We start from the raw sequence: 16,030 nt of genomic DNA, 5'->3' as shown, positions 1-16,030 counted from the left end.
GCATGGCAGAGCTCGGAAGGGAAGCAGCGCCATTTGACGTTTTTGGCTGGAATTGAGATCGGACACCATGTCGCATTTGGAAAGCACCTGATGTACCAAAACAGTAGAAACCCCCCACAAATGACACCATTTTGGAAACTAGACCCCCCAAGGAACTTGTCTAGATGTGTGGTGAGCACTTTGAACCTCCCAGTGCTTCACAGAAGTTTATAATGACCGGGCGTGAAAATAAAAATATCGTATTTTTTCAACAAACATGATCTTTTAGTCCCCATTTTTTTTTTACTTTCCCAAGGGTACCAGGAGAAATTGGACCCCAAAAGTTGTTGTCCAATTTGTCCTGAGTACGCTGACACCCCATATGTGGGAGAAAACTACTGTATGGGCACACGTCGGGGCTCGGAAGGGAAGTAGAGCCGTTTTGGAATGCAGACTTTGACGGAATGGTCTGCAGGTGTCATGTTGCCTTTGGAGAGCCCCTAATGTACCTAAACAGTGAAAAAACCCCAAAAGTGACCCCATTTTGGAAACTAGACACCCTAAGGAACTTATCTAGATGTGTGGTGAGCACTTTGAACCCCCAAGGGCTTCACAGAAGTTTATAATGCCCGGGCATGAAAATAAAAAAATCGTTTTTTTTCCACAAACATGATCAATTAGTCTCTAATTTTTTTATTTTCCCAAGGGTAACAGGAGAAATTGGACCCCAAAAGTTGTTGTCCAATTTGTCCTTAGTACGCTGATACCTCATATGTGGGAGAAAACTACTGTATGGGCACACGTCGGGGATCGGAAGGGAAGTAGTGACGTTTTGGAATGCAGACTTTGATGGAATGGTCTGCGGGTGTTATGTGCGTTTGGAGAGCCCCTGATGTGCCTAAAATATTGAAACTCCCCACAAGTGACCCCATTTTGAAAACTAGACCCCCCCACGGAACTTATCTAGATGTGTGGTGAGCACTTTGAACCCCCAAGTGCTTCACAGAAGTTTATAACGCCTGGGCGTGAAAATAAAAAAATCATTTTTTTCCACAAAAATGATATTTTTGCCCCCAATTTTTTATTTTCCTAAGGGTAACAGGAGAAATTGGACCCCAAAAGTTGTTTTGCTATTTGTCCTGAGTATGCTGATACCCTACATGTGGGGGTAAAACTGTTTGGGCGCATCGCAGAGCTTGGAAGGGAAGGAGCACCATTTGACTTATTCAACACAGAATTGGCTGGAATTGAGATCAGACGCCATGTTGCATTTGGAGAGCACCTGATGTGCCCAAACAGTGGAAACCCCCAATTCTAACTCCAACCCTAACCCCAACACACCCCTAACCCTAATCTCAGCCCTAGCCCTAACCCTAATGGGAAAATGGAAATAAATACATTTTCTTTTAGTTTTATTATTTTTCCCTAACTAAGGGGGTGATAACGGGGGGTTTGATTTACTATTTATGGCGGTTTTTATGTTTGGCAGCTGTCACACGCTAAAAGACGCTTTTTATTGTAAAAATAGTTTTTGTATCACCACATATTGAGAGCTATAATTTTTCCGTATTTTGACCCACCGAGTCATGTGAGGTCTAATTCTTTGCGGGACGAGTTGACGTTTTTATTGGTACCATTTTCGGGCACGTGACATTTTTTGATCGCTTTTTATTCTGATTTTTGGGATGCAGAATGAACAAAAACCAGCGTTTCATGAATTTCTTTTGGGGGGTGCATTTACACTGTTCCGCGTGTTCCGTTTTATTCTTCGGGTCAGTACGGTTACAACGATACCTCATTTAGGTCTTTTTTTTATGTTTTGTTGGTTTTATGCAATGAAAACTATTTTATATAAAGAATAATTATTTTTTGCATCGCTTTATTCTGCGAGCTATAACTTTTGTATTTTTTCGCTGATCATGCTGTGTGGCGGCTTGTTTTTTGCGGGACAAGCTGACATTTTCAACGGTACCATGGATATTTATATGCGTATTTTTGATCGCGCGTTATTGCACTTTTTGTTCGGTGGTATGATAATAAATCATTATTTTTTTGCTTCGTTTTTTCTTTTTATTTTTTAAGGGGTTTGCTAAAGGGGTTAATTAATGGGACAGTTTTATAGGGCAGGTCGTTACGGACGCGGCGATACCAAATATGTGTACTTTTATTGTTTTGTTTTTTCTTTATTTTCAAAAAATGAATTTATTGGGGAATATTTTTTTTTTTTACTAATTTATTTAGTGATTTTTTTTTAAATTATTTTTACACTTTTTTTTTTTTTAACTTTATTATATTGTCCCATGTGGGACGTCGCTGATCTGTCACAGATCACTGTGACAGATCAGCAATCTGTCACCGGCATAGATGCAGACTTCCTCATGCCTGCGCTTTGCAGGCAGTGAGGAAGTCAGCTCACTACAGGCCCCCGAAGGTCCCCGTCGCCATCTTGGATCCGAGGGCCTGTAGGGAAAGAGCCCCCCGGCAGCAGCGCTGCACATTGCGCTGCTGTGGGGGGCTCACGGAAGCACGGAGGGAGCCCCCTCCCTGCCGATGCTTCCCTTTAACCCCCGGTACACCGCGAATGCGTTTGATCACGGTGTACAAGGGGTTAACGTGACGGGGGCGGTCCGTGACCGCCCCAGACACATTGTGCCTGGTGTCAGCTGTGATAATCAGTTGACACCCGGCCGCAATTAGTGGCGTTCACCATGTGAGCGCCGCTGATCGTTATGACGTACTATCCCGTCCCGGGGAATTAAGTCCCAGGACACATGGACGGGATAGTACGTCATATGGCAGAAAGGGGTTAAAAAAAAATTTGGAATTTTTTTTCACCACTTAGATAACTGAACCTAGACACATTTGGTGTCTATGAACTTTTAATGACCTGGAGAATCATAATGGCAGGTCAGTTTTAGCATTTAGTGAACATGGTGAAAAAAAAACCCAAAAAACAAGTGTGGGATTGCACTTTTTTTTGCAATTTCATCGCATTTGGATTTTTTTTCCTGGTTTTGAGTACACGACGTAGTAAAACCAATGGTGTCGTTCAAAAGTACAACTCGTCCCGTAAAAAAACAAGCCCTCATATGGCCATACTGACGGAAAAATAAAGTTATGGCTCAGGGAAAGAGGGGAGCGAAAAAGAAACGCAAAAACGAAAATGGACTCTGAGGCGAAGGGGTTAAGCCCTTCACAGCCGTTTACAGCTCATATGGAAGATCTCATGACACCTTCTCTCCATCTACCTGATGATCTTGAGGAACATCGGGATCTTCTTGTTTACAGTCCAGTTGAAGAGGACGGGGACATCTCTCTGGTGTTGTCCTCTCACTGGATAGATCTGGAGGAAACACATACAGGACTGAATTAATTCTTTACATACAAATAATTATAGGCCGTGTGTATTTAGTCCTGTCTATTACCTGGTGATGTGAGGGGCTGGGGATCCTCCATCATGACGTCCTTGTACAGATCTTTGTGTCCTTCTAAATACTCCCACTCCTCCACGGAGAAATAGACGGTGACATCCTGACATCTTATAGGAACCTGACACATACAATGATATCGTCACCCCCCGATCCCTTCATAGCGTTACTGTATAATGTCCCAACATTCCCAGCAGTGTCACCTCTCCAGTCAGCAGCTCAATCATCTTGTAGGTGAGTTCTAGGATCTTCTGGTCATTGATGTCCTCATGTATCAGGGGGTGAGGTGGAGGTCCCGTGATTGGGCTCAGGGGTCTTCCCCATCCCTCAGACACAGGGGCCTGACAGCGCTCCCTAGAGGTTTTCTTCACTACTGTGTAATCCTGGTTATGGAGAGACACATTAATAAACCTCACTACAGACATTTCCAGAGTCCTCACCTCTCCAGTTCTGTCCATCTGTTATTCCCATAGATAAGAATGATGTAATGTGACGTCATCAGAATCTCTCACCTCTCCAGTAAGCCGGAAGAGGATCTCTAGGGTGAGGTGCAATATCCTCTCCGCCATCTTGTCCCTGTCCCTATCCATCCTTGTAGGGTCACTCAGGAGAATTCTCTTATATAGAAGATCTCCACTGAGAGGATCCGATATTGTAAGGACCTGAATGGGAGAAGATGACGATGTAACATCATAAAGATCCCATGTAAGAAATCTCCGGAGCTGTTACCGGCTTCACATGAACACTACATCCAGTCATGGCCCCGTCCTAACCCCGTAGAACACACAGTCCCATTACAGCTACATAAAAGAGATTTACCACAGAATATCTCCAATCCAGCACCGAAAATACAGAACAAATCTAAAAGGAAAATTAACCCCATATACAGGAGTTACCCAGTACAGGTAGTAAAGTGGGGCTGGAAGGGCAAAAAGGGGGGGGGGGGCAATATTGAAAAGACCATACAAAGAGAGAATAGAGGACTAAATATAAAGCAATCAGCAATAACACACAGACAAACTGACATCATTGTATGTAAAAACAAAGCCAAACATGATCCTCAGTGCACACAGTCACACATACTTTGTGACAGGGCAGTTCTGATTGGCTCATAGGAGGTTAAATAGTTTTCTCTACTGGTTTGATGACACCCCCTGACAGAGGCTAGCGCCGAAACACAAGTTGGGGCTGACTCCATCCAGGCAGAGGGAACATATGGGTAAATATTAGTCCTTTACTTTTTTTCTTCATATTTGCAGCCCTTAATCATAAACTCTAGCTTTACCTCGCTATATACCACTATTACTTGGGCTTGTACGTTATTGGCTGAATGATATCGTTCTCCCATTATGTACTTATTTGTGTACATTGTTCTTACACCATCATTCTAATGTACTCGCTTCTCCTCCTGCTGTGTTTGTCGCTCTCCAGTGTTTCCCCCATTTTTAAACTACCGTATTTTTCGGACTATAAGACGCACCATAAGACGCACCCCAAATTTTTAGAAGGAAAATAGGGAAAAAAATAATAATGTGTCAAATGGGGGTCCGTCTTACAGTCCGAATTCAGCTTAACAGGGAAGGGATCCGGCACAGGTGGAGGAGTGGTCACAGGGGTCGTTCGGTGTTCCAGGCTGGTGCGGTGGCCTCTAGGAAATCCTATCCGAAGCTGGTGCAGTGGCGGCTCTCTGCTGGGGCAGGGGTGCTGTGCTGGGGCAGGGGCACTGTGCTGGGGCAGGGGTTCTGGGGAAGGGGGGCTGTGCTGGGGTGCTGTGTGCTGGGACGCTATGCTGCTGTGCTGGGGAAGGGGTGCTGTGCTGGGGCGCTGCGGTGCTCGGGTACTGTGCTGCTGTACTGTGCTGGGGCGCTACGGTACTGTGCTGGGGAAGGGGTGCTGTGCTGGGGCGCTGTGCTGTGGTAGGGGTGCTGTGCTGGGGAAGGGGGTGCTGTGCTCCGGTACTGTGCTGGGGCGCTGCAGTGCTGTGCTGCGGTACTGTGCTGCGGTGCTGAGGGGTGCTGTTGTGAGTTCATTTTCCCCTTCACCATTGAGGTCTGATGAACTCCCTCTTCTGGTGAAGGAAGGTAGTGAGGCTGATTACAAAGCACCTGAGCAGAATGATGATGACTGGGTGACTGGAATTGCTGACTGGATATAAGGCAGTCGACACCCTTCTGCCTTGCGGGTGATTTCTCTGAGGGATTCTAGAAGACCAGTCTGATTCCTGCTCCTCAAAAGCTAAGTTTTCTGCTCTGTTTTTTGCATTTGTGCTTTGGTTTTGTTTTGCCTTGTTTTTCTGGATTTCTGCCTTCCCCTGCTGGGTGAGCGGAATTCCTTTTTGCTCTGTCTTCAGAAAATACCTGAGTACTGATATAGTCTTTTTGAAGCCTAGCGTCTTCAGAGCTTTTTTCCCTATCAGTCTATTGGCTCTTGTTTTTGAGAGGGTTTCGGCGGATTGCAGACAGCAGCTTTTCTATTCTGTCCTATTTAGTTAGCTTGGGCCCCATCATTTGCTCAGCCTATCTTTCTATCTGTGTGAGTGTTTTTTCATCTTGCTTCACCGTCATTATATGTTGGGGGCTGCCTATTGCTTTGGGGTCTGCTCTGGGGCAGTTTAGATTTCCCTTTCTGTCTTTAGGCTATGTAGTTCTCTGGCTGTGATCGAGGGGTCTAGGGCACTGTAGGAACCCCCCACGGCTGCTGCTAGTTGTTGTTGTTAGGTTCAGGGGTCTGCAATCCGATAGCTGCCAACTTCTCTGGTTTTCTGGACTTAGCTAGTATTTCTGTTTTTGCCTCCTACGGTGACTCATTCATAACAGAATCACCCGCCCTACCACAGATCCTAGGGTACTCAATAGCAGTAAAGAATTGAGAAAAAAAAAAGTGTGTATATTTTTTCCTCTATATCTCTGAGGAAGTAGGGGGAATTTTTTTTTCTCTCAATGGAGATAAAGCAATTGTCTGATCGTGTGGAGCAGCTCGCTGCGGAAGTGCGGGGAATTTCCGCCTACCTTGCTCATTCACATGCTGCTGAACCAAAGATCCCTACTCCTGATGTGTTTTTTTGGGGATCCGTCTAAATTTTTGAATTTCAAAAATAATTGTAAATTATTTTTTGCCTTGAAGCCTAACTCGTCAGGGAACTCCGCGCAGCAAGTTAAAATTGTCATCTCTTTGCTGCGTGGCGATCCCCAGGATTGGGCGTTTTCTTTGAAACCAGATGATCCTATTCTGTCTAATGTGAACGCATTTTTTCAAGCTTTGGGGTTGTTGTATGACAAACCTAATGCTATTGATCAGGCTGAAAAGACCCTGTTGGCATTGAGCCAGGGTCGAGATACTGCAGAATTGTACGGTCAAAAATTCCGAAAGTGGGCGGTCCTTACTACCTGGAATGATAATGCCTTGGCAGCTCTCTTTCGGAAGGGTTTGTCAGAGGCCGTAGAAGATACTATGGTGGGATTTCCTGTTCCCTCTGGTCTTGTCGATTCTATGGCATTGGCCATTCAGGTTGATCGGCGTTTACGTGAACGCAGGACTGCACGAGAGGTGTTGCCACCTGTTGAACAAGTGTCTGAACCTATGCAATGTGATAGTTTTGTCCAGGGAGCAACGTCATGAGTTCAGAAGGCGTAATAAGCTGTGTTTTTTTTGTGGAGATGCCTCGCATATTATTTCTGTCTGCCCTAAACGAGAGAAACGTTTTGCACACACGTTTTCTGTGGGTGGTGTTCAACCTACAGTCATGGCCAAAAGTTTTGAGAATGACACAAATATTATATTTTCACATGATCTGCTGCCCTCTGGTTTTCATGTGTGTGTCAGATGTTTTTATCATACAGAAATATAATTGCAATCATATTATGAGTAACAAAAGGTTATATTGACAGTTAGAATGAGTTAATGCAGCAAGTCAATATTTGCAGTGTTGACCCTTCTTCTTCAGGACCTCAGCAATTATCCCTGGCATGCTCTCAATCAACTTCTGGATCAAATCCTGACTGATAGCAGTCTATTCTTGCAAAATCAATGCTTTTATTTTGTCTGAATTTGAAGGTTTTTGTTTGTCCACCCGTCTCTTGATGATTGACCACAAGTTCTCAATGGGATTAAGATCTTGGGAGTTTCCAGGCCATGGTCCCAAAATCTCTATGTTTTGTTCCCTGAGCCATTTAGTTATCACCTTTGCTTTATGGCAAGGTGCTCCATCATGTTGAAAAAGGCATTGTTGATCGCCAATCTGCTCTTGGACAGTTGGGAGAAGTTGCTCTCGGAGGACATTCTGGTACCATTCTTTATTCATGGCTGTGTTTTTAGGCAAGACTGAGAGAGAGCCCATTCCCTTGGCTGAGAAGCAACCCCACACATGAATGGTTTCAGGATGCTTGACAGTTGGCATGGGACAAGACTAGTGGTAGCGCTCACCTGGTCTTCTCCGAATAAGCCGTTTTCCAAATGTCCCAAACAATCAAAAAGGGGATTCATCAGAGAAAATGACTTTACCCCAGTCCTCAGCAGTCCACTCCCTGTACCTCTTGCAGAATATCAGTCTGTCCATGATGTTTTTTCTGGAGAGAAGTGGCTTCTTTGCTGTCCTCCTTGAGACCAGGCCTTGCTCCAAGAGTCTCCGCCTCACAGTGCGTGCAGATGCACTCACACCTGCCTGCTGCCATTCCTGAGCAAGCTCTGCACTGCTGGTAGCCCGATCCCGCAGCTGAAACACTTTTAAGAGACGATCCTGACGCTTGCTGGTCTTTCTTGGGCGCCCTGGAGCCTTTTTGGCAACAAGGGAACCTCTCTCCTTGAAGTTCTTGATGATGCGATAGATTGATGACTGAAGTGCAATCTTTCTAGCTGCGATACTCTTCCCTGTTAGGCCATTTTTGTGCAGTGCAATGATGACTGCACGTGTTTCTTTAGCGATAACCATGGTTAACAGAAGAGAAACAATGATGCCAAGCACCAGCCTTCTTTTAAAGTGTCCAGTGGTGTCATTCTTACTTAATCATGACAGATTGATCTCCAGCCCTGTCCTCATCAACACCCACACCTGTGTTAATGGAGCAATCACTAAAACGATGTTAGCTGGTCCTTTTAAGGCAGGGCTGCAATGATGTTGAAATGTGTTTTGGGGGATAAAGTTAATTTTCTAGGCAAATATTGACTTTGCAAGTAATTGCTGTTAAGCTGATCACTCTTTATAACATTCTGGAGTATATGCAAATTGCCATTAGAAAAAATGAAGCAGTAGACTTTGTAAAAATTAATATTTGTGTCATTCTCAAAACTTTTGGCCATGACTGTAAGTTTCTTCTGGCAATTACTCTGATCTGCTCCCTGTCCACATTTTCCGCCAAGGCTTTTGTGGATTCGGGAGCAGCCCTGAACCTAATGGACTTGGATTTTGCTAAACGTTGTGGATTTCCGATGACACCTCTGCGGACGTCTATCCCTTTGAGGGGGATTGATGCTACTCCTTTGCCGAAAAATAAACCTCAGTTTTGGACCCAGGTGGTAATGCAGGTCTCCCCAGACCATCAAGAAAATTGCAGATTTTTGGTGTTGCATAATTTGCATGATACCATTGTTCTGGGGTTTCCCTGGTTGCAAATTCATAATCCAGTTTTGGATTGGAAATCTGTGTCTGTGGTGAGTTGGGGTTGTCGGTGTGCCTTTAGTGAAGCTCCGGTGTTTTCCACCTCTCCTCAGTCGCATGATGTTCCTGACTATTTGGCGGACTTTTATGATGTATTTAGTGAGAATGAGTCTGCGTCTTTGCCTCCTCATAGGAGTTATGACTGTGCAATTGAACTGAGCCCGGGGTGTAAATTTCCCAAGGGTCGGCTCTTCAATTTATCTGTACCCGAGCACGAGGCTATGCGATCCTATATTAAGGAGGCGTTGGAGAAGGGTCATATTAGACCATCCTCTTCACCCTTAGGTGCCGGTTTTTTTTTCGTGGCCAAAAAGGATGGTTCATTAAGGCCTTGTATTGATTATCGTGCCCTCAACAAAATTACTATTAAATATCAGTATCCGTTACCCCTGATTCCGGATCTATTCTCCAGAGTTAAAGGTGCTTGCTGGTTTACCAAGCTTGACCTCAGGGGGGCGTATAATCTTATCCGCATTAAGCATGGGGATGAATGGAAGACGGCGTTTAATACTCTAGAGGGACATTTTGAGTACCTGGTGATGCCTTTTGGGCTCACTAATGCCCCTTCTGTCTTCCAGTGCTTCATGAACGACATTTTCCGGGACTTTTGGATAAATTTTTGATTATCTATCTGGATGATATTTTGATCTTCTCCAAGGATTGGGATTCTCATGTGGAACATGTTCGGACTGTGTTCTGGATCTTGAGGGAGAATTCCCTGTATGTCAAAGGATCGAAATGCCTTTTTGGGGTACAGAGGATTTCATTTTTGGGATTTATTTTGTCTCCGTCAACTATTGAAATGGACCCGGCCAAGGTACAGGCCATTTATGATTGGGTTCAGCCCACTTCTTTGAAGGCCCTCCAGAAGTTTTTGGGTTTTGCTAATTTTTATCGGAAATTTATAGCAAAATTTTCTAGTATTGCCAAGCCATTGACTGATCTGACTAAGAATGGTGCTGATGTGTTGAATTGGTCTCCGGAGGCTGTTTCTGCCTTTCAGGAGCTGAAGCGAAGATTCACTTCTGCCCCGGTTTTGCAGCAACCTGATGTTTCACTCCCGTTCCAGGTAGAGGTGGACGCTTCTGAGATTGGTGCAGGAGCTGTTTTGTCCCAAAAAGATCCTGTAACATCTAAAATGAATCCCTGTGCTTTCTTTTCCCAAAAGTTCTCTCCATCTGAACGTAACTATGATGTGGGGAATCGGGAACTGTTAGCCATGAAATGGGCATTTGAGGAGTGGAGACATTGGTTGGAGGGAGCTAAACATCAAGTCGTGGTCCTCACTGACCACAAGAATTTGATTTACCTGGAGTCGGCCAAACGCTTGAACCCTAGACAGGCTAGATGGGCCTTGTTTTTTACACGTTTTGATTTTGTGGTCTCTTTTCTTCCTGGCACTAAGAATATCAAGGCTGACGCTCTCTCTAGGAGCTTCTTTGCTGATTCTCCTGTGGTGACCAAGCCTGCTACCATCTTAGGCGAAGGGGTGGTTCTTTCTGTCATCTCGCCCGATTTGAGACGTGCTCTGGAAGAGTTCCAGAAGGACAAACCTGAGCGTTGTCCCAGTGGAAAGTTGTATGTTCCTGACCAGTGGAAGAAGAGAGTGATGTCTGAAGTTCATTGCTCTGCATTGGCTGGTCATCCAGGTATTTTTGGTACTAGAGATCTGGTGAGTCGGTCATTTTGGTGGCCCGCCTTGTCTCGTGATGTCAGGAATTTTGTGCAGTCCTGTGGGACTTGCTCCTGGTCTAAACCTTGTTCTCGCTCTAGTGGGTTGTTGATGCCTTTGCCGGTCCCCAGGAGGCCATGGACCCATATTTCAATGGATTTCATCTCTGATATGCCTGTCTCTCAGAGAATGACTGTTATTTGGGTGATTTGTGATAGGTTCTCTAAGATGGTTCATCTTGTACCACTCCCTAAGTTGCCATCTTCCTCTGAGTTGGTGCCCCTGTTTTTGGAACAGGTGGTTCGCTTGCACGGGATTCCTGAGAACATTGTATCTGACAGAGTTCAGTTTGTGTCTAGATTTTGGAGGACTTTCTGTTCCAAGCTGGGAATTCAGTTGTCCTTCTCCTCTGCTTTTCACCCTCAGACCAATGGGCAGACGGAGAGAACAAACCAGACCTTGGAGTCGTATTTGAGATGTTTTATTTCCGCTGATCAGGATGATTGGGTTTCATTTTTGCCCTTGGCCGAATTTGCTTTAAATAATAGAGCTAGTTCTGCCACTTTGATGTCACCTTTTTTTTGTAACTTTGGGTTTCATCCTCGATTTTCTTCAGGGCAGGTGGAGCCTTCTGCCTGCCCAGGTGTTGACACTGTGGTGGAGAGAATGCACCAGATCTGGGACCAAGTGGTGGATAAGTTATCTCTCTCCCAGGAAAAGGCCCAGCGGTTTTCCAACCGACATAGGACCATTGGTCCCCAGTTTAAGGTTGGTGATATGGTTTGGTTATAATCAAAAAAATATCGCTTTGAAGGTGGCTTCTCCTAAGTTTAAGCCTAGATTTATTGGACCTTACAAGATTTTGGAGATTATTAATCCGGTCTCTTTTCGTTTGGCTCTTCCTGTCACATTTAAAATCCATAATGTGTTTCATAAGTCCTTGTTGAAGAGGTTTGTTGAACCAGTTGTTCCTGGGGTGGCACCTCCGGACCCTGTATTGGTTGAAGGTAACATGGAATATGAGGTAGAGAAGATACTGGATTCCCGTCTGGCTAGACGGAGACTCCAGTATTTGGTTAAGTGGAAGGGTTATGGTCAGGAGGATAATTCCTGGGTCTCTGCCTCTGATATTCATGCCAAAAGATTGGTGCATGCCTTTCAATGGGCTCACCCTGATCGCCCTGGTGGCGTGGATGAGGGTTCAGTGACCCCTCCTCAAGGGGGAGGTACTGTTGTGAGTTCATTTTCCCCTTCACCATTGAGGTCTGATGAACTCCCTCTTCTGGTGAAGGAAGGTAGTGAGGCTGATTACCAAGCACCTGAGCAGGATGATGATGACTGGGTGACTGGAATTGCTGACTGGATATAAGGCAGCCGACGCCCTTCTGCCTTGCTGGTGATTTCTCAGAGGGATTCTAGGAGACCAGTCTGATTCCTGCTCCTCAAAAGCTAAGTTTTCTGCTCTGCTTTTTGCATTTGTGTTTTGGTTTTGTTTTGCCTTGTTTTTCTGGATTTTTGCCATCCCTGCTGGGGTGAGCTGAATTCCTTATTGTTCTGTCTTCAGAAAATACCTGAGTACTGATATAGTCTTTTTGAAGCCTAGCGTCTTCAGGGCTTTTTTCCCTATCAGTCTGTTGGCTTTTGTTTTGATAGGGTTTTGGCGGATTGCAGACAGCAGCTTTTCTATCCTGTCCTATTTAGTTAGCTTGGGCCCCATCATTTGCTCAGCCTATCTTTCTGTCTGTGTGAGTGTTTTTTCATCTTGCTTCACCGTCATTATATGTTGGGGGATGCCTATTGCTTTGGGGTCTGCTCTGGGGCAGTTTAGATTTCCCTTTCTGTCTTTAGGCTATTTAGTTCTCCGGCTGTGATCGAGGGGTCTAGGGCACCGTAGGAATCCCCCACGGCTACTGCTAGTTGTTGTTGATAGGTTCAGGCGTCTGCAATCCGATAGCTGCCAACTTCTCTGGTTTTCTGGACTTAGCTAGTATTTCTGTTTTTGCCTCCTACGGTGACTCATTCATAACAGCAAACCTTATGGTCACTGTTTTCTGACTTTTTAGAGTCCGAACTTTTGATCTCACGCCTACCTGCTTGGTAGACGGAAGAAAGGATATTTGGTTGTGGGAATCTAGGAGGATCCCTAGAAAGACCTTCCTGGTTGAGGGATTCAGGTCTGATTTTTCCATGTTTACCATCCAGCCCAGGGACGCCAGGGTCTGCAGGACTGTTTGTAGGTGTTGTTTCTGAATGGTGTTGGAGGGAGCCAAGACCAGGATGTCGTCTAAGTAATGGACGACACATATATCCCTCCCTCTGAGGAATGCTACCACTTCTGCCATTATCTTTGTAAATGTTCGGGATGCCGAAGATATTCCGAAGGGTAGAACTCTGAACTGGAAGTGGTGTACTTCTGTGTCTAGAGTGACTGCGAACCTTAGATATTGCCAATGGGATGGATGGATGGGAACGTGGTAATAGACCTCTTGGAGATCTATGGTGGCCATGGCACAATCTCGTCCAATTAGTGGTATCGTGGTCTTTATCGATTCCATCTTGAAGCGTACCGAACATGTTGGTTTAGCTTCTTCAGGTTGATGATAACCTGGTATTTCCACTTGGCTTTTTTACTAAGAACAGCCGGGAGTAGTGGCCCTGACCCTGTTCCAGTTCTGGGACTGGAGAGATTACCGCTGATGATAGCATCTTTTGGAGTTCGGAGTGTAGAACTTTTTGAAGTCTTGCTGAAGGAAGATGTGTAACTTCCAAGTTTTGCGGGGGGGCTGGAGGAGAATTCTATTTTTTCTCCCCATCTGACTGAGTCCAGTATTCTTTGATTCTATGTTATCTCCTGCCAGCTCGGGAAGTAGTCTGCGATTCTGCCCCCTACCTGCTTGGTGTCATTTTTTATCTGTCTGAAAGTGAGTCGTGAAAAATATTCCTGCCTCTTCCACCTTTTGGGTAGCTCCATCGTCCCATTTTCCCTTTACCCCTGTATTGCGGGGTTTGAGCCTGGGGTGGATAATAGGGTTTTTTCTTGGGTGGTTTCGGCTCGGGAAGGTTTTTCTTCTTGTCGGTCACCTTCTCTAATAATTGGTCCAATGCCGGGACAAATACATATTCGCCCTTGAATGGAATAGAGCATAATTTCGATTTTGATAGGATATCTCCACTCCACGTTTTTAGCCATAGGGTCCTTCGGGTGGTGTTGGAAGGCATGGACGTTCTTGCCGCAATACGGACCGACTCTGCCAAGAAGGCGGCTGCCTTCTGTAGAAGTGGTAGAGAACCTTGGAGATCTTCCCTCGAAGTTCCTCTTTTTATATGGTCTCCTAGCTGCTGAAGCCAGAGGTATAGGGTCCTGGTTACACAGGCCGATGCCACGTTTGTATTTAAGGAAGTTGCTGAGGCTTCCCAGGACTTCCTCAGTAGGCTTGCAAAACACAAGCCGCGGAGACACCATCACATGTTTCTCAACGCAAGCATGACTAGCCAGGTCTTTCCCCGGGAAGGAACAATCACGGAAGGGCAGTCTCAATGAAGGAAACCACCTATGCCAAAACATGGTATCCATTCACAGACAGCTGCTTCGGGGTATTGCCCCTCATCAGTGTGGAGTAGGAAACTGGCCAGTTGGAGGCCGCCAAATAGGTCATCCTGCACTGAGCGGGGTGGTCTTTCTTCTTCTACTCCCATTGTGTTCCTGACTGCTGAGAGTAGTTCCTCCATATCATCTGAGGAAAAGAACCATTTCTTATCATCCTCTGATTGGGCTGGGGTTATTTCACCCTCTTCCCTAACGTCCGCTGAAACCGATGACTCGGGTTCTGAATCTGAGATGTCCTCAGAGGCGTATTTCCTCTTCCTTGAGGTTGAGGGCCCCTCCCCAAATGACTGGGAGAAGGTAGTCAGGGACAACTGGATTTCCTGTCGCATCATCCCTCTTACTTCCTCTATTAGGGATGGTTGTTCCTCCCGTGCCCTGCATTGCTGGCACAATGTCTTTTTATAATCGGAGGATTTTTCCTACAGATGGCGCATTTGTGGCTTGTAGGTTTTTCTTCCGTTTTTGGTGTAGGATCCTTGTCTCCCTGAAAGAGAGATAAGGAGGGGGGCCCCTAAGAATGGGTCCTAAACCAAAACGGTAAATACCCTTTTCCGAGTGTACTCACTGGGCCAGGGATTGAGCTGGGCTCTGCTGAAGTCGCTTTTAGGGAAGACGCATCCATCATGCAGACGATAGTCCTACCTTATGGCGTCTTCCATCAGGGTCCTTAAATAGGAACCGAGATCCAGTTTCCTTTACCTCATCCAATCGGATGAGATCGCTCCCCCTAAGTTCCTGGCGCCACTTGTTTTTTTTAAATTTCCTGCCAAGATGGCGGTGCGTTCCACTATGGAACACAGGGAGGAAGCGACATCGCACCTTCGGACCCGGCGGTGCGCGTCACTCCTGGTGCATGAAGCTCAGTAGAGACGGGCAAGCGGCAAGCAGGGGGAGCGAATCCCGGGCTGGGGAGCTACGGGAGACCCCTAGCCCCACTCACCATCCAGCGTTGCCGAAGCGCCGGAGGATGGTGCGGGTCCTGCCAGTGGCGGGAGCAGCGTACGGGGAGGAAGGTGCGGGACCATCGACCCCGTCTGCCCGGCTCACGGTAAGGGAAAACTCTGGGATCTCGCCGGCCCCATCCACGGAGCACATAGAACCTTCTTCTTTCCTGTTAGGGACAAGAAAACACTGGGGATTAGAGCAAGGTGAGGGCTATTTAACCTCTTGTTTCCTGTCCCTAATCAGGATGGGGAGGCAACCTCCTATGTGCTGTCGTGGAGGGGATTAGAGAAATTAGTATTCCTCTACATATGGGGTATCGGTGAGAAACTGCACAACAACTTTTGGGGTCCAGTGTCTTTTCAGGGGCCTAGTTTCCAATTGGTGTCACTTGTGGGGGGTTTCCACTGTTTAGGCACATCAGGGGCTCTCCAAATGCGACATGGTGTCCGATCTCAATTCCAGCCAATTTTGCTTTGAAAAAGTCAAAGGGCGCTCATTCCCTTCCGAGCTCTGCCATGCACCCAAACAGTGGTTTACCCCCACATATGGGGTATCATTGTACTCAGGACAAATTGTACAACAATGGTTGGGGTCCAATTTATTCTGTTACCCTTGGAAAAATAAAAAAAATTTGGATCAGGAGTAAATTTTTTGTAAAAAAAAAAGGTAATGTTCATTTCATTTTAAATATTCCAAAAATTCCTGTGAAGCACCTGAAGGGTTAATAAACTTCTTGAATGTGGTTT

General features: G+C 45.8%; 1 protein-coding gene across 5 annotated transcripts in view; it reads right to left on the bottom strand.

Moving 5' to 3' along the window:
- The window catches only part of LOC141073718 (uncharacterized), an 81,617-nt gene that overhangs the window by 50,440 nt on the left and 15,147 nt on the right, over window positions 1-16,030 (bottom strand). For all 5 annotated transcript variants that reach the window (XM_073561095.1, XM_073561078.1, XM_073561105.1 and 2 more), the window contains 4 exons: window positions 3,920-4,069; window positions 3,611-3,790; window positions 3,405-3,528; window positions 3,228-3,322 (listed from right to left, as the gene is read on the bottom strand). In XM_073561095.1, coding sequence (XP_073417196.1) covers window positions 3,228-3,322; window positions 3,405-3,528; window positions 3,611-3,790; window positions 3,920-3,997 — 477 coding nt within the window. In that variant the 5' untranslated portion in view covers window positions 3,998-4,069. The remainder of the gene's footprint in view (window positions 1-3,227; window positions 3,323-3,404; window positions 3,529-3,610; window positions 3,791-3,919; window positions 4,070-16,030) is intronic.

Source organism: Dendrobates tinctorius, unplaced genomic scaffold, assembly GCF_039654945.1.
Source record: "Dendrobates tinctorius isolate UK_male_01 unplaced genomic scaffold, ASM3965494v1 ptg000014l, whole genome shotgun sequence".
Lineage (NCBI taxonomy): Eukaryota > Metazoa > Chordata > Amphibia > Anura > Dendrobatidae > Dendrobates > Dendrobates tinctorius.
Note: the sequence above shows the minus strand (reverse complement) of the source record. Positions and strands in the feature narration are given on the sequence as shown.